The sequence below is a fragment of the Argopecten irradians genome, chromosome 12 (genome assembly GCF_041381155.1).
Source record: "Argopecten irradians isolate NY chromosome 12, Ai_NY, whole genome shotgun sequence".
Classification (NCBI taxonomy): Eukaryota; Metazoa; Mollusca; class Bivalvia; order Pectinida; family Pectinidae; genus Argopecten; species Argopecten irradians.
This window is the reverse complement of record NC_091145.1, coordinates 9,661,459-9,688,327: the sequence shown is the minus strand read 5'-3', so window position 1 is coordinate 9,688,327 and position 26,869 is coordinate 9,661,459. Positions and strand designations below refer to the sequence as shown.

Here is a 26,869-nt window from a genome sequence, read left to right as displayed (position 1 = left end):
CATACTTGTAACCTCCACCTTTCCACAAGATTTAAATCTTTTCCACCCCTATTTTTTTCCTCTTGGTGAAAAAGTCCTCTTTTTCAGTGTAAGTTCAGACTCCTTGTACAGATCCTACTGTTTAATGATTCCATGCAACAGACACCCCAGTGAAAAGATTACCCCATATCACCCTTATCCGTGGGAAGATAAGCTAGACCAAAATCTCTTTTAAAACTGTAACTTCCCCCTCCTGAAATTTCATAATGAACTATTCCAGATTCAGTTTTGGAAGATTTTAAATGAGTTTTCAAGGGTAAATGGGTTAACTTGCCTCAAACCAGCAGTATATCTGATTTAACAAATGGTCGACTATATCATTATGAGAATGAACCAACTAGACGTCTTCAATGAAATGACCACAGTTGCCTATACATTGTCTAAAGGTTAGATCAGTCATGTGGCAGAGACTCCAATAATTGCAGATATATCCTTTCACTAGTCTGTGAGAATTCTATTTTAAGAACGGAAGTAACAAATGATTGTTTCTAGATTAGCAACGACAGTCAAGATACAAAATTTTCGTATAAATATGCCGTTCATCTAGCTTACATCTTACACCAGATTCATCTATATATATTTATAATTCTTTTAATTTTCTATAGGTTTGTTATAAATCAAGAAGGGAAAACTTACAATTATCCTCTAAATGTACTGTGCATCCCCTCTATGAAGATATACATTTGACTGTACCTAACATTTCAAAAGTTGTGCATTAGGATTTGGCTTCGTTCATTTCAAACAATTCCCCATTATTTTTAGAAGTTATTTAAATTACTGCTGAAACAAATAAAATCAATTGTTAATCTAAATAGAAGCTGTCCAAGATTACTTGAAATAAATTACCAATTATTTTCTTTTTAATTAAGTGATTTGTTTGTGTATTATCAAGTCAATAATAATATATTTAATGTATGGACTACTTATTTCTGTATGTCCTAAATCTTTTTTGTAAGTTGTTAAGTAAACATCTGTATTTGTCATCAGAATCACTAATTAATGCGTCGATGCCAGAGGGCCTTGGGTCTGCCCACTCATCCAATGCAAATACGTTATTGCCCAGATCTAACATTTTACTGAAAAAGTCTTCCATAAATGCAGTTGGATATATATAGGTACAAAGGACCCCTGATAATCCGGACACTTGCATCAATATCAGCCTAAACCTTCCAGATTGTGAATTTGCTAGACTGTGAATTCCATCAATTTATAGTCAATAATCAAACTCATTCCCTGGCATTTCTATCTGGAATTATCATACCGCTTCTGTATTGACTTATAATAAATCATATGAATGTCAAGATCATCTTAAGATAGAAATGTGATAGCTTACAGACCAATGCATATTTCTATATTGAACAAATTAAATTATTTTTCGCAGATCAAAATACAGAACGTTCACTCTAAATCTGAACAAGAGTTTTGGTTCATCAATTCCTGGCAAATGTAGCTGCAGTTTGACTGACAAAGAGCTGATAACCAATAGATAATCCCTTGGTTTAGGAGCAAAATATTGGATATCGACCTTCAACTGAGTCAAGAAACTTGTCTTAGTTTCCACGAGAGTAAGTTTGATATATGCAGAGCAATATATATATATAATAAAAATTTTGTCGATAATTTTCAGATGAATTTTATTACAAATATATGCAACCACGTGTATGAATGTGGAAGTGCATGCGCAGTGGCCTGGTACCTCATTTGAGTCGAAGCCAAGGATTTCATACACTCTTGGAATGGTAAAAGGTGCATGTGACAATATGGTACATGTAATTGGTACTAAGCTTTATATTAAGCTTCCTCTATTATGAATTTCCCTTCAATTGAGCAGGAGAGTGTCTGCTTTGTGATGAAAGGGTTGCAAATTTGAGCCGTGCAGTGGTCCAGCTGGGCTGTTTTTGGTACTTTTTCCTGTTACATGGATGAATATATAGGTTCAGGTTACATTTACTAATATTTTATTTATAGTTTTTTTCTTCATTAATGACCCTTGCATTCTTACATTAATGCAATTAAGTTATGATTGAGAGCTTATCATTTGTAAAATTTAAGTGACATCTTTGCAATTAGTTTGTTGGGGGAAAAAAATATCAAAATGAGCCGAGAATTCAGTTTTACTTAAGGCATTCAATATTAAATAAAATTTTAAGTGTCAATATATATATATATTGAAAAAAAAAATCATAAAATCATGCATTGATAGAAAAAATACAGTAACAGGTATATTTTTTTCTTATTTGATCCCATATACTTTTGACATATTATACAGCGTATTAATGATATATTATACATGGGTCAAGATATCTCCGAGAACAACTTAACACATCAGACTGTTTTTATTGGATCTAGTGGTCTCGGCCAATAGGATTGAGGATAGCACTAACTCAAGCCACACACTACAATCAATATGGATGTTCGTTATCGATGTTTACATCAGTAAATTACTATTCTATCAATAATCAATAGTGTCGACAGTGAAGTGACTTTTATACTGCTGGCTAGGACAATCGGTAACAGCTGACGTATAGATATATAATGTACACAGACAGCACAGGGAGCAGGAGAAACATGTGCCACTATTTAATCCTTATGGTCAAACAGATTTATCTATATCTATAATACACATAGATAAAATGCTTTGTCCATCATACACTTAGATAAAATGTTTTGTCCATCCTATAGATATAGACAAAACTTCCAGGGCGCTTAAATAATTGGGGGAGGGGGGGGGGGGGGGGGGGGGGCTTATCAATGCACCAAAATTATTATGTCCTGTTTATACAACTTCAACTCTTCTCCATAAAAGGGGAGGGGGCGCTAATTACAACGAATACAGTAAGGGCATTACTGGGCCCTCCCTAATATATATGTCAATGGATTTCTAATGGCCATGGATCCTGATCTGCAGAAAACAATTAATTGAATTGTCGACATATTTTTTCATATCTATTGGACATATTATATCATTAAATATCAGGGCTGGATCAATATCTGGATCAATATATCGATATACCGATACGTATCGGTTTTCAGAAGCGTATCGAATATTGATACGCAAACATGCTGTATATCGCTGTATCGTTTGGATCGTTTGAACAATCAACCTACTGTTTTTATTAGTAGAAATAGGAAATTCCAAACACAATTTATACTTAAACATCATTCAAGTTACAGCATTTCAATCAAAGAGGAAGTGTTTAAGCATCAGTGTCACCTAGATGGATTAGAAATGTCTTTTCATAGCTAAGAATACGAATTGACAGAAATTAATCAACACAGATGGTGATCATCATGAACCTAATCAAATGCTTGGTAGGTTTTTGCCAGGTTATAGAATGTTTTATCAAAATTGTCTTTTATCCTCAAAATATTCAAAACACAATGGTCAACTGAATTTGAAAAAAAAAGGTCCAGTATATCGTCAATACGCATCATGTATTGTTTCAGTGTATTTTCAATATGTATCGTATCGTTTTAGACCTTCCAATACCCAGCCCTGTTAAATATCATTCTTTAGCAATATTCCTTGGACTATATCTTACTTAGTGTACTAAATTGAATCTATGCACTAGCTGATTAAGGTAAAATATTCTCCATATATTGTACTTAAACTGTGACCTGCATCCTAATCCATATTCTAAATCTTTGCATATATGTGCTAAAATATCCAAAGCTGTTAATTGGAAGCTTAAAGATGCTCCACCGCTGACAAATGGTATTTTTTTCACTATAAAAAACAGGAGCAGACGATTTAGTATTATTCTTTATTTACAAAAGTTACTTACTTTACACCATTACCACCATTGAAAAGTTTGAGCTTCAAATTTTACTTCAAGTTAAAAATATGAAAAATAATTAATTGTATCCGGGAAAAATTCTGTGACACTATATCCTATATGGAATGAAGTACTGATTGCGCATGCACTAAAGGCGAAATAAATTATTTTATATTATTTTTTGTGTTAATTAGCCATATATATACACAATCAAACACAATTATTGTTCAAATGATTAATATCATTTAATTTATGCCCTGTCGGCGGTGGAGCATCTTTAATTAAATGGCAACAAAACAATTCACGAAACACAGATTGAGATATATTAGAGGTCGACTCTGAACACCTTTTTAAAAACTTCATTGAATTGATCAGCATAAGCAGAAGAATAACAGCTAAAGCAGTGAACTATAAGAATCTCATAAATGAGTCCTGTATTCATAATTTTCTTGTGGGGCTTATAAAAACTTCTAGAACCCATGTATTCCTTTAAATTTTCACTGGAATTCATGAAAATTAGTGTTACTCTCACCTTTGAAAATTCTACTTACTGAAATAATTATAATATATATTCCTGATGAACAAGTGCACAATTCAGTACCAAACCAAGCTTGTTTATGGCATTAATATCGACCATACTGGCCTATATATACTTCTTTTACATATTAAAACAGTATCATATTCTTTAATGAAATTAACATCAAAATTGGTAAGCATCTTCAATTAAAATACAACTGCTGAAAATTCTGAAAGTCTACTGCCAAACAATGTTACACAGTTATAATCAGCTATAAACAGTTAATTACTCCAGAATGGATATATACCGTATTCAACCCAATAAGCGCCCAGGGCGTTTAAAAAATGAAAAAAAAAATAATGAAAAGGTGCTAATAAGATGAATTTTTAGCAAATCTATGCAGTTATGTGTATTTTTTGGTCTTTATTTATGCCTGGGCAATTAAAATCGGGGCTTCAAAAAGGGGGACGGGTGCTTATTGAGTCGAATACGGTATAAATACCTTTAAATTTGTTAAGAGAATAAATTCACATTAGGAATTCCCCCATGTGTTATACTATATATCAATATAGACCCCAGGTATATCTAATCACAAGTACAGAGACACTATTAGTGACAAGCTATACAATATGGATAGGTAATAGTATATATATACTATAACTGCATTAGAGGGTGACAGTACCTAGTGTCATCCCGAGAATATCACTGTCACCCGAGACGAAGCAAAACTTTTACTTAATTAGCTCCAGATAAATTTTGAAGCATCGCTTCAAAAAAGATGGCATAGAAAAAAGAAACGAGTGTGCATCTTTTTCAGGTGGTTAATATTTTGCACTGTCAAAAATACACTATCACCCGTTGCTAGGGGGTTGCTACGAACGTGTCTATTGTTTCCTATTGTTCTAATGTTACCTGCCGTGTGATAGTGTAAAATACCAAATATCTCTCGACCAATCAGAATGCAGGATTCTCACTTAAGGTATAATAAACCAGATTGTTTGTCACAACTAAAACATTATACAAACAAATTATTTGGAAAATGGAAATTCGCAAAATGGTGTGGGACATGGTGCTAATTGGCACGATATGTTGGTGCTAATTTGCACCATCTGTTGTGACACTAGCGGAAAGCTGAACTTATCAGCAGAAAGGTGTTGACATGTAGCTACTAGCTATAGCTTCTTGAAATTTTTTATAGGATTCCAATAGACATTTATAAGCTTGTTAGGTAATACAATATATAGTACAATAATTAATAATGTCTATTTGATTAAATTACAATCATTAATTAAAACAGACGCCTTTTCAGATACATGACTAATAAAATAAATAATTAAATTCCAAACAACATGACACTAAGATTTCAAAATAATGCATGTCAATGTCTAAATGAAGGAAGCCAGATAGTATATGTGTCAGTCTGTACGTTGATTAAACTTTCAAATGATCCATGACTATACAAGCAATGATCATGATCCATGAGTAATTATATATAATGTAATAAGGAAAATGACATAATTATCCAAATGAATCTGGTACTGCGTATATATATACATCCATGCAGCAATCAATGATATTCATATATTCCAGACACATACTATATAGCAATGTAGTAAATCAATGTCCAGATGTACCCGCTGTGTTGTGAAGTCCTTCCTATACATTACCCAAATGTATCCCATGTATGTGATTATTACAGGATGCACATGATCTACTACATGGAGAATCAAATTTGTTAAATGATTTCAAAAAATTGATATACCACAAGAGTAATAGGTATATATCATGTGAAGACAATGAGCGTATGATTTAAATATCAGTTAAGTTTAATAAAGCTTATATACTTTTGTCAAAGGTATTAAAGATTCTACTTATAAGGTGATCATGATCAGATGACTATATATGTTTTCAAAAGATAATCTTTATATTTTTAGCATCAATTTTTCATATTTAAATTGGAATATATTCTAATTACCCTATAGTTTTTATCACAACATTATTTTTTTGCTTTTCTCTTAAAATGACTGTAGATTGTCCAACACTCAAGATTATTATAACCAACACTGAGACCATCATATATATAGTGTCTGATAAAATTGATAAAGTGACAATCAAATGGGATCTGTAATAGAGAAAACATATATTTGACCTTTTACTTCATCTATTTATAAATAAATCTATTTTTAGATATTTTGACAAAATATTCATGTTCTGTATTCAGCAGATAGACCCAACCACTGTTATGAATATAGCCTATACTATATCTGCATTGTCATTTGATGCACAGGAGTCGAGCCCCACCACAGTAGCAGTAGGCAGAACATGAACCCCAATCTGTCTTCAATTACATAAGTCACCCCCCCTCCCTGGCACTGGGGAGCAGGGACTGATACCAGGGAGATGCATTACCCATTATCTCGTGTCAGACATTGTGTGAACCAAGACTGTACCACAAATATTTGTGACTACCCATCTCTTGTTCTCATTGTACAGCCAGCATTGTCTACATAGCTCTGTACCTAATTCTGTACAGGTGATCCCCACACATATACACCTATATAGTATGTCTGTACATATGTGTATATACTAGCTGCAGCCCTATTATGAAGTATTACAAAGCAATTCATGCGTATCAGATTGTATTTCCATACATAAAGCAATTTAACTGAAAATATAATTATATAATAGTCGTTTAGATGGTATTGATATTACATAATCCCATAAATTCTATACTTGCAAAACTTTCAATTCTGTAAAATAATAAAACTTGTCATGTTACGCAGCCAAATTCAGGTCAACATTATGCAACAATGGATACAGAGATGGCTTATTAGAATGTAATGTATATTCAGCTGACATTGCTAATCATTCTTTTTGATTCATTTACCTATAGCCCAATACATACAGCCTTACACTTCTAAACCCTTTTATCACAATAAGCTTGCTATATGTTCTGTGAGATGTCACCATCCAAATAACAGATATGGTAGCTGGCGTATTCAGTCAATGGACCTTTAATTAACACTATAACAGGTGAGTGTCCCATAACAGGTGAGGCGGTGACCAGCAGGAGGCCCAAATCGCCAAATTAACCACAGGTATATATAGACTTCACTATAGATCTGTGAAATCAAAGAATTTGCCTACAGGCCAAACTGACAAGTCATCAAGATTCCAATCACAATGAAACTAACATATAAAATGCCTTGAACAATGAAACTAACATATAAAATAACCATTTTCCTTCAACCATTAGTGAATAGGTAGCTATAGCTAGCTTATCAGGATCAATGTATATCTTTTCAAAAGGGCTGAAATGATGTTGTCTATATGCCTAAGTACAAATAACAAAAGGGTTTTTTTTCACAACAATTTTGAGGAAAAAAATCAATTTCAACTTGAAGGAAAAAGCCTGTAGATCTATGTATTTCTATTTCTAGCAATGTATGTATTAATTTTGCTTGTTTTAGTATAATAAATTACATTTTTATGTAATCTACATATATATCAAACTAACTTTTATAATCAGATAAAAATAACTAAATATCTGAAAATATAATTTCAAATAGAAATTGGAATTTTCAATTTTTGCAAATTATTTTAGGATAACAATTAAAACACTTTCAATACACAATGAATTACTTAATACACAGTGTAATACAATGTTCATAATATACTTATTTTTCAACAATGTACAACATTTAACTACATAGTTTCAACAACTACAAATGAAGAAAAAAAATGATAAAAATTTGTTCAAGAGTAAACAGATGAATCCTTATAATATGCCAGAGATAGGCATACAATACAGTAGCAATACTGCTACCATTCTACCAGTGCAAATTGCGATCAGCTGTGTGTGTTAAACGGTCTTTACAAAATGAATTCAATCATTAAATTACTCTTAGATCAAAGCCGGTTAGCATATCTATGCGTAATAACAGAAAATCAACGAATGAAAAGATAATATTCAAAATACAGCAGCAGCATCATCACCATTCTGCTTCAGCAACAATTTGGTTCACAACGATAGACGAAGCCATATTTAATTTTTCTCCTTATCATGGCACCGGACTGTTGCTCGGTCAACAGCAGCAGACGACTAGACAGTGCTCTTTAAACGAAAAAATACACATCCATCAAAAAGACAGTTTTAATTTCTGTCTGAGAAAATAGCTTACCTGGGCCTTGCGAGGCCATTGTTGGCTTAATTTGGAGGGGAACGTCCGATTAATTTTTCGCTACAATAATACACATTATTCGTCCATTTTTGCTTGCTGCTCATGATGCTGCATCCGGGCATCTTGGTTGTAAATTCCAAATTTTCCCCATTTTATTTAATGGTATTTAGAATCCAAATAATATCGGTTAATTCCTTGGGTGGTCACTCCGCTCTCATCCCCGTCATGTATAAACGATGCACAGAAGACTCGGTTACATAGACGTCGGCTTACCGTGAAAGAAACCGTGTCGCTTGACCGGTTTTCAGTGCACCTGTTCTATTTTTAGCACGATTCATAAACCATTGGTCTATTTAAAAACGAGACAGTTTTCCCCTCTTTTGAATATTGATTTCGGTCTTGTTAAAATAAAACACAGTTATGTTCATGATTCTGTATTTTATAACGCCAGCAAATTTCCCTTCCCTAACTCCGCATTCACTTTTAGTGCGGAGCTATTTGATTTCTGGAATATGGCGGAAGGCCGGATGAATCTAGCTGCTCTGCAGCAAAGAGATCCGTATATTACAGAAATTATCGATACAGCATCGCAAGTAGCCCTTTATTCATTCAGCTCTGTAGCTAATGAATGGGTGAGTATCCGTTAAACACGTGTATATAGTTGTCAAGTCTTCAATTTAAGTGATAACTGGTTGTGTTTTTGGTTTGTTTTCAGCTGTTGTGTGTTGTCTGTCTACAAGCGTGTTCAGTCATTCGGTGTCTATATGCTGTATTGTAGTCACTGGCTTTACATTCAGTAGCTACACACATCTAGCATACTGCCATCATCGCGCAGTAAAGAAAGAAAAGTATAATGCCACAGAATTAATATGGTTTCATTTGCATTAAATTATCAATTCTGCATGATAAAGTTGAAGCTTACAACATAAGTTAGATTATATAGGCCTAGTACACTGTAATAATACAGCAATGACTTCAGTACATCTACATGACATCAACACTGGCTCCATAGTAGAAGCATCACCGACTAAACTTTCCCTGTGCACATAATGATTAAAAAGGTTTTCAACAGATATTCCTTGATCAATACCAGTCTGTTAACACCGCCAAATCTGCCCAAGAGCAAGATTTGACTATATAGCCAAATCTAATTACAATTACGTAAGTTACTGTATCCGATACCACCAAATAATCAACACTTTGTAGTTGGAATCAAACAGTATCTGATGTCATGTTAACAATTACATCAATCAATACATTATGTTACAGTATTACATATTAAAAAAAACAGAAATGACTCGGCTGCACCGCCAGGCAAATATTACTGATTATAGCTGTAGATGTCACAGGTTCTAAATTTCATCCCCAAATTTTAGTACATGACGTCGACCCATACCTGGTTACTGAATTTATATAGTCTATTCACAGTTTAAATTAAAAGACAAATATGGGTTATATGTTTACTATCAGTTGTTGTCTGAGGCAATCTGCAGATTGATAGAGATCCAATGCAATCATGATATGTGAGTGAAGTATTCTTTAAACAATGATACCGTTGTTTCCATTTTTATGCATCAATCAGTAATTTAGTAATTGCATTTATATTGTACAATTATAACAGATAACTATAGCTAGCATAATGTTTTAAAGCAAACCAGCATGTCCATCATACAATGAGTTGTTCTCCTCATGCATATTTGCAACAGGAAGTACAAAAGAGTGACATATATATAGTCAGTGTTTTTCCTGCCTATATATTTGGGGCCGAAATAAGGCCCCCTTCCCAATTGTATTTCTAGTTATTTTTTCCCAAATCTATGTCCAAATTTCCCAAATCAGTGAGTTGACGCCTATTTTGTGTGACGAAACGAAAAAAATCCGGAAGTCCCAAATTGAACGTCGTATTTTAGAATACATTCTTATACTTGATTCTTAGAGAAGGATAATTGTTTATTTCTACCTTTTCCAAAATTTCCATAAACACCATTAAAATTCTCCATTTCCTACTTTTATCACACAAAATTTCCCAATTTTCACCAATGGCAATTTCCCAAAATACCCAGGAAAAACACTGATAGTCTTCATTTGGATGTGTCTCATGTTATTGTTTACAACTTCAGTGAAAATGAAACATTCATATACACACATATACACATGTCCATCATGGATAATATTCTCTGATCGAAATAGTTCAGTTATGGAAATTTGAAATAGAAATTGTAACAATGTTGCTTGTGAACATGTAAGCAGATGAATTGGTATCATCCATGTGTATGAACAAATGAGTAATACTTTGTACAATTTAATTTGAGTTTTACTTTTTCCAACGTGACCCATGCCCAAGTACACATGTACTCATAAAAGCATTATAAAGTAGGATATATAGTCAGATTCTCTGTGTGGAGATCAATCCTTGTTTTTATCTGCCTCCTTTATTATATGTCCTTATTAATCAGAAGTAAACGACGGTCTTAAAAGCACAAACAGATCAAACATTACCAATTGAAAGTACCTTTGATTCAGTTTTGATGCTAGTACATCAAGTCCATTTCGGGATATTAATTGACAATTTGACATTTACCTATATTATTCAAACATTTAATGTGTTTCACTTTCTTTGATTTCTTAATTACAATTGACAACCTATATACCTTTCATAACCAAATATCAAAGCACAAAATATTGGAAAAAAATAAAGGAAGAAAAAAAAAACTTTCAAAAGATTGGTGATATGAATTTTTTGCTCCATGCAACTGATTTATGAATTATTTCATCTTTTTCTCAAGTTCTGCAATATATTATATATGAATACATGAATTAACAATAAAAGTATGATATAATGCAGATACTATAAATTAACAGACACATGTACATTAACATGCATATATATATATATATGTATCTCAGTCCAATAATGTCTGATCCTAAACCTAGCCTCCTAAATTAGGGTTCACACTGCAGCATATTGGTCAGACAATCGTTTACTAACAGAATTTTTTTTCTATAATTCAACTTTCTTTCGTGGATTTTTATTTCACAATTTCCATTCCAAAACAAGTTTGCAAAATTAACATTCACAGATATTAGAATTGAATTGAATTTTTACTCAGTATAGGTCATGTAGTCTAGATATCAATTCACGGCGATCAACTTCCGTGAATTTTCTTGGGTCGCATACTTTGCGAAAGTAAATCGAACACGAAAGAAAGTTGGTTTACAAGTAATTATAAACATCTGATCACATTTGTAAGTGTCAAATTGAGCTACAAATCCATTGAACATTTGTATCTGCAGGCTTATTATGCTGTTGATTAAGAATTTTAGACTTTTTGGTTCTTCATTACTAAATTGGAATATAATACATCAGAACTATTTACTGTATTCGACCCAATAAGCGCCCATGACCCTATAAGCGCCCCTCCCCTTTTTGAGGCCTCATTTCAATTACCCGGGTATAAGACCAAAACCATCAAAACTATAGGTTTGCAATAATTTTGTCATATTAAGCACCTTTTCATTTTTTCAATTTTTTAAATGTCCTGGGCGCTTATTGGGTGGAAAACAGTAATTGAATTAAAACAAAAACATGATTTATTTATTCAAAAAATTGAATAATTACAATCAATAAGATAGCACCAGGTTCACACTGATATGAAATTAGGATATATATGCTGGCAGGGTTTTATCATTTAATTTTACATCAGTTATTTTTAGATATTTTTAAGATGCTCATTCAGACTTCAGAAGTGCTGTTTTGTTAATATGAATAAAAACTTTTGGATATAGACAACAAACTCTTTAGATTAGTGATGGTTTAACTTGAAACAGTGTTTTATTTGATTTCCTATCAAAAAAATCAATTTCCAATATTCTGTAGAACAGGATCTTTCCTTTTTTTTATTTTTTTTTATTTGCTAGGCTCTGAGATGATGGGGGGGGAAATAGAAGCCATGTATTTTCATGTAGTAAATTAAATATAAAAAAAATTCCTTATCTGTGATAGCTAGCTGGCAAGTGAGAATATCAGGCTTTGTTAATTGTTTTTTGTTTTACTTCCCATTAAAACCAGAGTATGTGGGGGAAAACCATCAACTTTGGTCAGTATATGTAATTGCTCCACATGAGATTTGAACTCGATACTCAAAGGTAGAGGGCTAGAAGTAGTATATGTCAGAATAACTTGACCACATTGGCCAAGCTGAGAAATTACTTCAGGTATAGCTTTAGATTTAAGACTGTGAAAAGATTTCTGTCAAAGGTTCATGTTAGATATTCATAGTTTTGTAATTTTTGTACTTTTATTCTGCCTGCAACGAAGTTAAGGTTGTCCGGCGAACTCCTCCTAAACTACTAGACAGATTTTGATAAAATTTGGTACACAAAACCCTGACATAAAGGGGAGTTGAGTAAACTGTATATATAGGGTTCTGCAATATCTCCTATTAATGGAGTTATTGCTAAATTTGTGCAGCAGGGGGGGGGGTATTTAGTTGTCCCATGACAGTTCTAGTTTTTTCTTGCTAGTTCAAGCTCCTATTGTTACACTATAGTCACATGTTAGAAATGTCCAATACCAGTTTATGCATGTTAGGGGTTTAAGGAAATAGTCTTTTAGTTAGTTATTGGTTTACCACCTACTTAACTTGGGCTATTACTGAAGCAGTCTTCCATGGAGAGACATTATTTAGCAATATTGGTACATATAAGTCACATAAACTTGTTCATTTTATTACTAGGTACATTGGTACTATTTCAAAGTGCTTGATTTTTGTTACCAGTCATGGCTAGTAAATTGCATTATCTATAGTGATGGAATTAGCCTATATACAGGCCAGGCTGACCTCTTGGGATACCTCTGGACTTAATCTAATTTTTCGGAAACTGCAGACTTTTTCTGTATATAGCGAGTGATACTCTTGAGTAAATGACATCCTGGCCAGATTTCATGGAAAGTAAATCATATTGTATTTAGATTAAATTCATGATGTAATTATGTGCATATTAGATTTAATTTAAGAGATGCTCAACCTCCGACAAAGCATAAATAATATTTATGAATCAGACAATAATTGATGTTATATCATGTCTGATTATCACAAACATACATATAAAATAATTTTGTCTGAAGAGAAATACTTATTCATTTGCTCCTGTTTTTAATAGAAAAAAATTACCATTCATAGGCTGTGTAGCATCTTTAAGAAAATGTCTGAATTTAGAGTCCTTTTTGACCGACCTCTGACCTATGATCAGGTCCTGGCAACTTCTCCATCCATGTTAACCCCAAAATAGCTACCAATAACTACTGCCGAATGCCAGGCAGTTAGATTTATACTTTCTATACAAATATACTGTTCTTTATCTGATTATTCAAATGTCAATAAAGATTAGAGTTTAAAAATAGATAAACTACTCCTATTGTAACAAGATTCTCTAAAATACTACAAGTCAGAGAAAATGTGGGTCAATCTGCTTTTACTACAGTGAAATGTGGGTCAATCTGCTTTTACTACAGTGAAATGTGGGTCAATCTGCTTTTACTACAGTGCTTTACTTGAATTGACGCCAAAGTGAAAATTGCAATTCAGATGATTGAGATTCCTCAGTTTTCCCAACATAACATGTGGGGCTGTACACATCAGAATGTAGACCCATATTACACTGGTACACTTTTTCTGACAAATATAACATTTATTTGGCTGGATCTTAATTTATTGATAGATTTTCTCAGCAGAATTCTATACTAAATCATCTCCCCCTAGACTGGCCACCAGAACCCAAGTTATTGATAAGATTTTCTCAGCAGAATTATGATACTAGATTATCTCTCCCTAGTTTGAACCTCTAGAGTCAGATATGTTGTACAAACAAAACTTATGAAGCCAAATTTTAAAATGTTTTAAATGTTCTAGAGCTGGTCATTCTACATCACAAAATACAAACTTTTAAGAACCTCCAGATGGACATTCTGCCAATTCAATTTAGATGGGTACCAGATTTTAATCCTGTTAAATTTTACCACATTTCTCCTCTTCAAAAAATACTTTTGATCTGAACACAAATATACCAATTCCAAAGCTAGGCTTGCCAGCAAATATTACAAAATCTCTTGACTTAAGAACTAAAGACCGATTCTCGGACCATTTGAGCTAGCTGACCACAGCTTTTTGGTCCAGTCCGAACCTATCCAGCTACATGCCTCACCCCTTCTTCAACATTGGACCTTTTAAATCAAAACAGTATTCTAACCATTTGAACTGTCTTATTATCAGCATTGCATTCATTCAAATTCCCTAAATTTCTCTTTTAACTAAACACAGAAGGCAAGATTACTGACCAAATGTATTATTAGAGGGGAAATATAATGTGAATCAAACCCAGGTCTGAACTCGATGACAAGTTAATCCGGTTACAATTTACATCTGCATTTATAGTGCAAAAAATCAGGGCTAAGAAAGAAAATATCAAAGCCATATATACTGAACCATAGAATCTGAAACTCTGAACAAACAGATGCTCATAATACAATCAAAGCTTGTCTCATGTTTATTGAAATACTTACAACTTCAGAAATTCAAGATGTCGAGCAAAACATCTACTCGAAGTTTGTATTTGATTCCCTAGTCATGAAATGCAGGTGGGAAGGGCATATAGTTTTATCCAATACCAATCCTTCTGATATGGGTGCTGAGGAATTTATGTTTCTAGATGTTTGTAAGTAATGCAAAGAAAAAAAAAAATTGAATTTGAGTTCATTTCTGATGACTTTATTAAACTTTATGTCAGAAGTTTTCATTTTGTTTGCCAAACATCCCAAATATAAAATTCAAAGACTCATTTCATGATATTTCTGATGTAATGATCTCTCAGTAAACTTATATTGCTAAAAATATCTTTTAATTTAATCAGCCTCCTTTGATACTTGTTTTATTCTTTAATCTCTCTTCTATGTTCTATATACATAGACAGTTTATGGTGAAGGGGAGATAATGTCTAATTGGTAGTACACTCAATCACCAAGTGGTATTGTTAATAAGATTGTTGCTGAAATGGAATACAGTAAAAAAAAACCTATAACTCGAACAGCAGGGGACCAGATCAATAGTTCGAGGAATACAGGGTATTCGACTCATCCGAGGTTGGTCACGATCGATCATCAACAATTAAAATGTCTGGTCTCAAACTACATGTATTGATATTTTAAGTACCGTGATTTACAGCATTTTGAACTTTTAGGAAAGTAGTTTTCTATAGCAAAAAAAAAATTATGTTTGAAAATTTACTCAATGGCCGAACACCTGTTCGATGAATACATAGTTTAAAACTATGTGTTTGATGAAATGGGGATATATTTCTGTTTGATGGGACAAGTTCACAGCTAATACTGTTAACATGCTTATTATAGCAGTCAAGTTTAATTTATGCATAAATGTGAAAAACTGTAAATTTTCTTTTCTTAGTGTTGATATAAATTTTGCACAATTCAGGTTTTCAATACCAAAAATATTCTCTTTTCAAAATTCAGCACTCTGCCTGAATAAACGCTTCAAAGTTCAAAGATAGTGGGAAAAAATACTATAATAAAACTACTGCTAAATTAAGTACATTTTCTACTGTTTTCAATATTATCTGATCACAATTATGAATTTATATCACTTCAAATACTATCAGCTGTGAAAACATTTGATTATTATTTGAATGAAAAATGTGTAAATTCCCAACATATAAACACAAGCCTTCCACCTCTGGGTTGCCATGTGGAGAGTTGCCAGGTAATGACTACTGGTCAGGAACTTTCTCTATATACTCCAGCTTTCCATGGCCTTCTTAACCAGGCACGTCCTTAAATGACCCCGACTGTTAATAGCACGTTATACCTATCAAACCAAACTAAACTGAAAAGGATGTGTGACTGAAAAAGTGAGGAATTTAACAACTGAAATAAAATAATGTAGACAGTGCTAAAATGGGAGATAGTAGACTATTGCAGGGAGTTTCTTACTCAATAGTTTCAGGGGCCTGTACCTTTTCAATTGGGAATCTTTCTTGAAATATGTATATTTTATAGAATTTTTCTTTATTTTAGAAAATGTTTGAATAAAATTGGGGAAATACAGCGAAATTCTTGGGAAAGGGGTCTTTATTCAGCCGCAATTGTACCTACAAAAATCACTGTCCTGGTACAGGGGTAGTGTGAATTGAGGATAGAGACACCAGAGTTATTCCCCTTTGAAATGTCATTCCCCTTCATACAGACCAAATTTTATGTAGAAAATGTATTATTCAGTTATTTCTAAAAGCTTTCAAGCAGTTTTTTCTTCCTCAGGTTACTGTATTTTTATAGGTTTTGAATATTTTTATAACTTGTTTGATGATTTTCTTTATAATTTTAGATATTTCGGTTTCATTTAGCTGTTTACACCATTGAAATTGGCATTTATGATTAGAGTTATTCCCCTTTGAACATTGACAATGTCTTGATGTTTAGTTGTCTTTTAATGTTGACTTAAATTACCCCTAAATAATGTATATAAACTATAACTAATAGTTTGAACTAAAATCAGGCTATAATATGGTACTCACATCAATATACACACAATGTAGGTCACACAGGGACACGTGTTATGTATTATTTAGCTGTATACTGTCATTTTGGTGAAAAGTGGACAGTATTATAGTATCTTAGTGCAGAACACCATAGACAATTGCTTAATTGAAATGAGTAATTTTCCGCCCCCTGTCTTAACCTAACAAAAAAATTAGTAATTTTCTGCCCCCTGTCTTAACCTTACAAAAAAAATTCTTACTGCTTTTCATGACTAAAGAGTAAAGAACTTTACCAAAAATGTGTCATTTATATGGCTGTGGGCTTTACTGATAATTTCCCCTTGTGGTAGGAGAGTTTGAAAAAATTACTATACATTTGTTTGTTTACCAGGTATATATTGATATGAAGATAAAACTTTTGAGTGAATGTGTAGTTTCTTAATCGCCATTGGAAACCATACTGTAACTTAAAATCAACATTAAAACAGATAAATGATATAATTGTTGGTCTTGACTGACCTCCAGGCCGGGTTTTTTGTTTTCCAAACATCTCAGAAGAACACAACATTGTCCTTTATAGACAATCTTGACTGTATATCCAATCTTGATTTGTATGAAATTTAGGCACCAAGAGTCCAGGAAAAGGGACTTATTTTGCTATGTCCCTTTGGTGTCCTTTATAGACAATCTTGACTGTATATACAATTTTGATTTGTATGAAATTTAGGCACCAAGAGTCCAGGAAAAGGGACATTTTTTTGCTATGTCCCTTTGGTGTCCTTTATAGACAGTCTTGACTGTATATACAATCTTGATTTGTATGAAATTTAGGCACCAAGAGTCCAGGAAAAGGGACTTTTTTTGCTATGTCCCTTTGGTGTCCTTTATAGACAATCTTGACTGTATATACAATCTTGATTTGTATGAAATTTAGGCACCAAGAGTCCAGGAAAAGGGACATTTTTTGCTATGTCCCTTTGGTGTCCTTTATAGACAGTCTTGGCTGTATATACAATCTTGATTTGTATGAAATTTAGGCACCAAGAGTCCAGGAAAAGAGACATTTTTTGCTATGTCCCTTTGGTGTCCTTTATAGACAGTCTTGGCTGTATATACAATATTGATTTGTATGAAATTTAGGCACCAAGAGTCCCAGGAAAAGGGACTTTTTTTTGCTATGTCCCTTTGGTGTCCTTTATAGACAGTCTTGACTGTATATACAATCTTGATTTGTATGAATATTTAGGCACCAAGAGTCCAGGAAAAGGGACATTTTTTGCTATGTCCCTTTGGTGTCCTTTATAGACAATCTTGACTGTATATATACAATCTTGATTTGTATGAAATTTAGGCACCAAGAGTCCAGGAAAAGGGACATTTTTTCACTTTACCTGATTATAAACATAGACTGACACCATTGAATAACTATACTGTGCTGCCTCAATATAGGATATGTCTGTACGTCCTCTGTGTTTACCTTGAAACAGATTATATCACCTTATGCTGGTGAGCCCAGCTTCACTCTGACGATAAAGGAACCAACCATCACTGTTAACCCAACATCTGCTTGTCTTTTTAACTAGCGGTTTTCCCACTGTTTCCAAACAAACTATCGCAGAGGCAAAGAAAGCGTGCAAGATTAGCTGTAGAACATCAGTACTGTGTAACATATAGGGAGGGGTGCCATCTTTCATCTCCAGTAAAAATAGGTTTTTACATAGTAAAGCTGGATCCTGTCTTATATTAACTAACATACACACCATACAGACATCACATGTAAGAGAATGGCCTTGACCTTATCGACTTATATACCCAATACACAATAATCAAATTCTTATCTATGTTTGAAGACTATACAGAAATATTCTTTGTTTTACGTCAGCTCACCTCTGTCAGAACATATACCTGAACAAATGTACAGCATAACACAAACTTTGAAATAAAACTGTTAAAGAGCATCACTTTTGAATTTTATTGAAATTGAACCAAGGTCACCCTGATTGGCTTCAAGGTCATCATCATATGCAAGGTCACTATTTTCGTCTTTGTGACTAGTATATACATCATGTACACAGTTTATAAATGTATTCATTTATAAAAAAAAATTCTGTCATTACCATATTTGTTGCCCAGGGTGCTTAAAGAATTGACAGAAATGAAGAAATGCTTCATAGGACCAAATTTGAGCTAACCTTTCACATTAACAGTGAAATTAAAGTGTAGAGGGAAGCACTTATAGGGATGGGAGTGTTTGTTGGGTCAGTAAGTTATACATGGGGATTAAAATATATCATCGACAATTTTATGTACTTAATCCTTTATTTATGTTTACTATATAATGTTACGTAATGTTTTGTTTATTTATATTTACAGGAGAAGACGTCGATCGAAGGCTCCTTATTTCTCTACCAAAGGTAAGTCTGAGGGTTTTGTTTTGCCTGCTTCCTAGCTGCATGGTCTCCATTAATCTTCTTGTATCACACTAATTATTTCTTTGGAGGTCTAACTACAGCTCGGATCTTTCACCCAGAAATTGATTCTACCGTAGACAGAAATGGAAGCTTAAATTTACAATATCAATTCTCCTTTGCACTGACTGATTACCATTGTAGCCTTAAAAATAAAACAGTGCTTTTTTTCTGCAAAAGAAAATGTAGAAAAAAAAACGTATAATGATCTTAAAACATTTTTTTTTAAATAGCGAATGAATAAATATACCATCAGTTATATGAAAAACTTAATTGAGCTGACAAAAGCAAAAATTACTTGCATTTGTTGTCTACATTTTTTTGTCTACTCTAGCAGTTGTGTATGGTTCCTCGTTGCTTCATCGTCTGCTTTTCGTTATATATAGCACTTCTATACAGAGCGTTAAGGTCAAGAGTTGTGATATTTGGTGTGCTGATTTGTCAGAGTCCTTGCGATATCTTCAAGGTTACATTGTGTACATACAGCTTCTACCAGCAGTTACGCTTTCAGGAAGCCAGAAAATAGACATCTCAAGAATGTTTGAAATTGCTGTATATTGAAAGGCTAGAATTATAAAGATATGTCTTTGCAAAACATGAATTAATTTGATTTAGGCTTCCTGTGAAGCTTTAGAACAACATGCATTGGGTGCAATTGGAGCCAAATAAAGGCCTCTTTTAGTAAGAAGTTTTGCTGTATTTTCCTGTGAATATTTTCCAAAATTCAAGAATAAGCCTTTTAGGGACATATACCTATTACACAGAATGAAATACAATTTTTTTTCCCAATTCGAAAAGTACATGCCACTTCAATTACCATATCAAGTATGAAAATCACTGAAGTATGTTATACATTAGAATTTGTGAGGTAAATCTGAAAGATTTAAGCTGTTCAATATGAATGTCACCTGTTACTATATCTAAATCCTTTCTCTGACAAGTTGCTTCTCAATAGAGTTCATTAATGTATTATGGCTGTCAAAACTGTCACTGCCAGTTTGGCTCCCTATGAACTTGAAGACATTGGGATTATTTCCAATTGCGGAAGTATGTCTGCAAAAAGAAGCTAATTTATGTAAGCATGGAGATTGACATTACTTGTATGTCTCAGAAACCAACCAATAAAGGATTGGACAATTGCAGCCAGCTATCAGGGAAGAATATTTCCCAACAAAAGTAAAATCTAGTGCCCGTATAGGCAGTCATTTTCACCGAGATGCCATTTTTGAGGAGATGATAGTTTTGTGATTTCATTGTAGCTTGCTTTTCAAAACTCAATATTTAGTTGAAGTCAAAATTGTTCTTTTCAAAAATCACGATAAATTGGTGATTATTGGGGCCACACACACATCTTCAGATAAAACTCAAAATTTAGTTGAAGTCAAAATTGTTCTTTTCAAAAATCACGATAAATTGGTGATTATTGGGGCCAAACACACATCTTCAGATAAAACTCAAAACTTAGTTAAATTCAAAATTGTTCTTCTCAAAATATCACGATAAATTGGTGATTAGTAAGGCCCAACACACATCTTCTTCCAACAAGGTCTGTCTTTCATTTGGTTTGATATATAAAGTGATAACATTGCTCATTGCTAATTACAATGATGGTTATCATGAGCTTTCAATGTCTTTATAATGAAGTAGCATACCATGTCTAATGATGTAAAGGTTTTATGAATCTTACAGGGTAAGAGACAGTGTATCTTGTCTGAGAGGCAATGGATACACCACACCGGAAACATTAATTATATTCCTGGGTAGAACAAAACAGAAATGACTTGTATTGTATTGTTTATGGCCTGTTTGGTGAAACTTCTGTCAGAACGTTATACATTTTAACAGGTCTCTTGTTTAAGTCTTTCTCACCACCAAACCATCAATGAGTTCTACAGTGGTGTTGATTTACTACTGCAGATTACTATAAAACAACCGCGATCTAAATCGAATCACGAAAGTTTATCTCCACAAATTATATCTATGTCATTTATATTGATAGGCATTCTATTTATATATTTGCTTACGTTAATCTTTACTACTTTCCAGTTTTGAAATGAAAATCACAAAATTTAGCTATGACTAACGTTTAATTTCTGCCCAGTTTGATTTTTTATAAAGATCAGATTTCTACAATGACTGTCTTTCTTGGGCAGTATATAGACAAGTTTGACAGTATGTAGGTTGGTGATTTTTCTCTGGGAATTCCAACTTTCCTCCTCCCCGAAAAGGTTGGATGTATTTAATTAACAGAGTCTGCTATAAGGATGTAAAAACAGAAAACAAAACAAAAAATTACAACAAAGAAACAAATATGTCTACTAGTATATATACAGCTTGAATGTCCTTCCAGAAGTATAAATCTCCTATTTATCATGTTTATAGAAACATATTGATGAAATTCTTGTCTGTGTAGAGACAACACTGGTGTCTACAAGTTAATTAGGCTAGACGAGTGTAGGACAAAGTCTTTGGCTGTTCTAGCCAACTTTCACCATGGTTTTGTTCTGTTGAAAGACAAGTTTACTTAAAAGCATATTTCAATGACAGCCACAGAAAAAAAATTCATTTTTTATAATCTAATCAACGTTGTACTGTAAAAGAGATAATTTGTTAGTCATTGTGTTCTTTCTGGTATGTTGGATATAGTTCAAGGTATTTGTTCAAAGCTACGTTGTGTTCTGTTTCATCTGGTGTTCTATCAGGAAGTTCACTTGATTCAGATGTAATGATTCTGATGAACGGTCTAAACTATACACCCTTTTGGCTCAGACAGGAAGCGTCCGGTATTGGGTCAGACCCTGTGTAGTGCATTGGATGTGTTTACCCTTTCAATATCCAGTACAGAACACAATTTGTGTGATAAAAAGTTGCTGGTAAATCAATCAAGTTTGTTTAGCTGTGACAAGTGTCAATACAATAACTGTGTCGTAGAATTCACCGTGGACCAGATCTAGCCTACAGCGTCACAATATAATGTAAAGAATATCCATTATAGCTATCGAGAGGAAAAATATATATAAAAATTACTTTGAAAAAGAAAATTCTATTTAAAAAAAATCCATCAAAATTGATTGAATATTGTTTGTGCGTCGTCTGCTTGTGTGACCAAAGATCTGGCATGTGTATAGACGGATCAGTTGCTAAAGGATTTGTTCGCCGACGTTTTAAACTGATTGCGGGTCAGGATTACACGAATAGGAAAATCTACTGCAAAAACGGACATATTGTGACGACAAATTTGATCAGGACTCGTGATGACTCTTGAAGCAAGTTGTCATTCATGAGCGCTGATTTAATCTGAGAAGGTCAAGGTCGGTGCGATGGAGGACACAGGGTTTCCGACACAGGGGAGAGGTCCCTGTAGTCTAATGAGATTTTCCCTTTCTAGTCTGAATAATTCATTACATATAAAGAAGAAGTCCGCTGTCTTTGTCCACACCATCAAGTTTCATACCTCCTGGTCAAAATAATCAGGGGAGATCACTCTTTTTCAATTTCTGAACAAATTGTGCTTTCATCACTTTCTGTAATTGAAATAGCTTCTTAGTAATTCTTTGTTAGCGGTATCCTACTAGTGGAACAGCTATCTTGATATAGCTGTAGATATTTGCTGTGCTTTCAAAAGCTGAAATGCAGTCATACTGAACTAAATGCACTCGCCACTTAATGGTCATGATTTCAGACCAAAATGCATTGAAAAATATCTATTGAAATTGATATGCCTCTCTTATAAATCTTTTACAAAGTTAGATTCAATTTAGGAATTGGACGACAACCATTTACAAATTTGGATGTATAAATGTATAAGTAAATAAAAATGATAGTCTATAATTTAGTCGTAATGACCTGGTTTTGCACTAGAAGATGTCACTTGTCAGTGAGTCTGTAAGACAGATGTCTATAGATCTAAGCTATTAACGCCCCATTACCAGTTCACTAAGATACAGAGTACTATATTTAGTATCATAGAGGTTTTCCCGTACTATTGAAGATTGGAGGTTTGCATTGAAACCTGAAATCCTCTCTTGACAGTTCTTTATATATTCCTAGTCAGTTTCATAGCAATCTTTGATACCAAAACACTTAAAAGAAGTTGTTGAAATAATGACCTAGAAAAGTTCTATTTTGGATCTGATATAAACTTAATGCTGGCAAATCAGGTGTACCAGGACTGGTTTACACTGATGCTATAGAAATTGATATATGAAAAATTGTTGAGGAATAAAATTGGCAGAAATTTATACTGCTTTATCTTCAAAAATCTATTTTCTTATAATATGCATTCATATTTTATATTTAATGAGATTTTGCAATTGACATTCCATGTATTTGGACTTGACGATATCAATATCCATAAACAAAATATCCTTACAACTTGGGTTAGGTGGTAGTGTAATTTCTACATGTTCTGTCACTTGTAAAATAATTTGTTTATCTTTGAATTATTCTGCCTTCAGCTTTTCACAAATCTTCTTAATACATTGCTAAAGATTTTGAAAATGAAAAGTTCTTGTTGTGATGGAAAAAATTACCTTTAGTACATTATTCAAGATTCTATGAGAAGTTCTTGTTGCTGTTACATAAAGCAGTTAATTTTAACCAACTCTATGACATTTTTTGTCACATTTTGACTGAAGGACTGGATATTTTGATCGTTGGAATGATAATGTACTTCACAGTGCTAATGATAGGGTAATTGGCACAAATAGTCTACATGGGTAGAATAGTACTGTATGAGTCAGAAAAATCCCTTCCCCACCAAATACCTAATAGAGCAATTCAGGGTATTATCATTGGGTTCAGCATCTTCGGGTCATAGCAAAGTCATGTCACACAGTTGACTTAAAAATGTGATATGGTTGTCTATACCATTTTCTGTGTTCGTAATAGGTGCGCTCGTTTTCAGCATTAATCATGATAATAAGAGAGAATTCATTATTTGCACTTCCAGTTGAACAGAGGCAGTTATCGTCACATGGAGGCAGTTATCGTCATTCTGTATTATTTAACCTATTAAAAATACATTTTCTCACCTTGTGCCACATATGTTAACTGATTTGTGTTAATATTGCATACACAATTTGAAAACGATATGATTGATATTTACTGGTTCTGGTTTATAGATGAAAATTTACATGTATATTGGTTAATGAAGTGAAACCAAGATTCACCTGACATATTTTGTTGACATAGACTTCATCAGGTAATTAATATATCATATGATGACTCCTTCCTTGCATTTATAAATATTGACAATGAAATGCTAGTTAATGTAGTTCTACATTCACATTTATTAAAAATAAATAGATCATTAAATTTCCAATGAAAATTTGTTAATTAATACAAGTTAATAATTATGTTTATGTAAAAGCATGTGCTCTGTAGTTTTATTTGAGAATTGTATATGAATTGAGATCAGTTTTCACCCGGAGGTACACAGAACGCTAGTCAATTTAGCAGACTATTTAGAAATTATCATAGATCATGTATATTCTTGCATCTGTTTTATGATTTTGATCTCTTAAGTTAAAGTGTTTTTGACTGACCTTATTCAATTAGGTAAGACAACCCGAAATACAGCACAGAAAACATATTAAAAGGTTTGAACATCAAAATACAAACAGATAAAGCTTTTCCTGAATCGTGGTAGGGTCAGAAAGGTTGCAAAAGAACAACATTTTGCTTTGGTGAAAACTATAGCAACCAGACTGTACCATTTATTGAAATAATTTTAAATTAAGGAAAAACTGTCGATAACTACCCCCTGACGATAATAACCTCCATTGCTCTATTACTTAGTGTTTTATTCCTAATTAGTTTAAGTAGCTAGAATGTGGAGTGAAGCATGGTTTGACTCCCTCATTAAATCGGCCCTCCCTACCAAATATCTGGTACGTAGTATAAAAAGTCATGATCTGGTGGTTTTTTGTCCATCCCTACTCTCTCCACTAAATACCACACATTTGTGTTGATTCATATTTAGTATAAATAGTAATAGTCGGGTATTTTTTGTCGTCTCTAGTGGTTTTTTTTTTTTTTTTTATCCTCACTTCTCTATAAATACCAGTATGTTATCAATTTAGTACAAGTAAAGTCGGCGTTTTTTGGGTCTCTTTCCCCAGTAGCCTGATGGGTTTTTTTTTGTGTATCCTCACTCTCTCTAATAAATACCTCACATTTGTGTTAATTCATATTTAGTACAAATAGTAATAGTCGGGTGTATTTTAGGTCTCTATCCCCAGTAGCCTAATGTTTTTTTTGTCTATCCTCACTCTCTCCACTAAATACCTGGTAGTTAGTGTTTTATTTATGGCATTCCTCTCACAGTGTCCTAAGATCTATAGAAAACCTTTACTTGGGCTCGGCCCAGTGGTAGACCCAGCATACACACTTGAGACTTACTTCTGCCTATACTAACATCATCAAGTACTTATACCTTATGAATTGCTTTGAAGTACTGAACCCATCACAGATGTTTAGAGAGGGAAGGGCACCATGATCTAAGGCATAGTAATTTCTATGGTTTATCATTGTCCGCCCGGAGGAGATTCACTTCTTGGTTTAATATTGTCTTCCCCTGCTGTGATAATAACCTACGTCATTTTTGTTTCAATTTGCCAGAAGTTCCCTGAGTCTTGTCCAATTGAGTGTAAAAAAGCGGCCCCCCAATTTGTAGTGAAAAAGGAAGTACCACGGCAGTCTGTATCAAATAGGGTGATAATTTGCTGCATCCATGCTAGGTAATTTCTCAGCATGTAAAAACCATGGCTACATGTCTGTGAAAATTAGATTTCTCTTCCATAAGGCAGGTCCTGTCCTTTCAGACATGTCTATTGATCCATGATTGTCGCAGAACAGTTGACCTTTATCAGTTTGAATGGTGCCCACTTAGAATCAGAGGTGTGTGGTTCAAAGCTCAAGACCATTTGAGATTTGCTGGAAAGCCAACAAACTGGCTCTATATTTGCAGTTGTTTCGGTTTCAACTGTGAAAACCCTTTCTGGTAATATCCTCATGCCATGGCCCCCTTTTGTGAGGAAGTCACAGGCTGATACTTGTTTTTCAAAGGGTACTCAACAACACATGGAGGAACTGAACAACAATAATATGTATAGATTGTAATGTCTATCGGCCTACTCTTTCTTCATTTAAACTTATAATTATAGGTACAACATTTCCCTGAGATAAGAAAAATTAGAACTTGAATCTTGCTAGATGCTGTTTTCCAAATTTTATTAAACCAGCTTAAAGATTGTTAATTGGTTAACCTATATAGCTATCTTGCTCTGTTTGACACTAAATTGAATCACAGTTTGGCATTGAAGTCTATGAACAAATTGT

At 33.4% G+C, this 26,869-nt stretch overlaps 2 protein-coding genes across 17 annotated transcripts in view; one reads left to right on the top strand and one right to left on the bottom strand.

Annotated features, from left to right (window-relative positions):
* LOC138304901 (muscle calcium channel subunit alpha-1-like) overlaps nt 1-26,869 on the bottom strand; it is a 160,074-nt gene that overhangs the window by 100,021 nt on the left and 33,184 nt on the right. For 13 of the 16 annotated variants that reach the window (XM_069245272.1, XM_069245280.1, XM_069245281.1 and 10 more), the window contains exon 1: nt 8,514-8,819. The exons of 1 other annotated variant lie outside the window; for it this stretch is intronic. In XM_069245272.1, the coding sequence (XP_069101373.1) occupies nt 8,514-8,532 (19 nt within the window). In that variant the 5' untranslated portion in view covers nt 8,533-8,819. Of the gene's footprint in view, nt 1-8,513; nt 8,821-26,869 lie in introns of those variants that run through there. 2 more of the 16 variants (XM_069245273.1, XM_069245290.1) reach the window with 2 other exon arrangements.
* Nucleotides 9,017-26,869, top strand: part of LOC138304903 (mRNA-decapping enzyme 1B-like) — a 101,862-nt gene continuing 84,009 nt past the window's right edge. The window contains exons 1-2 of the mRNA XM_069245293.1: nt 9,017-9,145; nt 19,434-19,474. Of these exons, the coding sequence (XP_069101394.1) occupies nt 9,026-9,145; nt 19,434-19,474 (161 nt within the window). The 5' untranslated portion in view covers nt 9,017-9,025. The remainder of the gene's footprint in view (nt 9,146-19,433; nt 19,475-26,869) is intronic.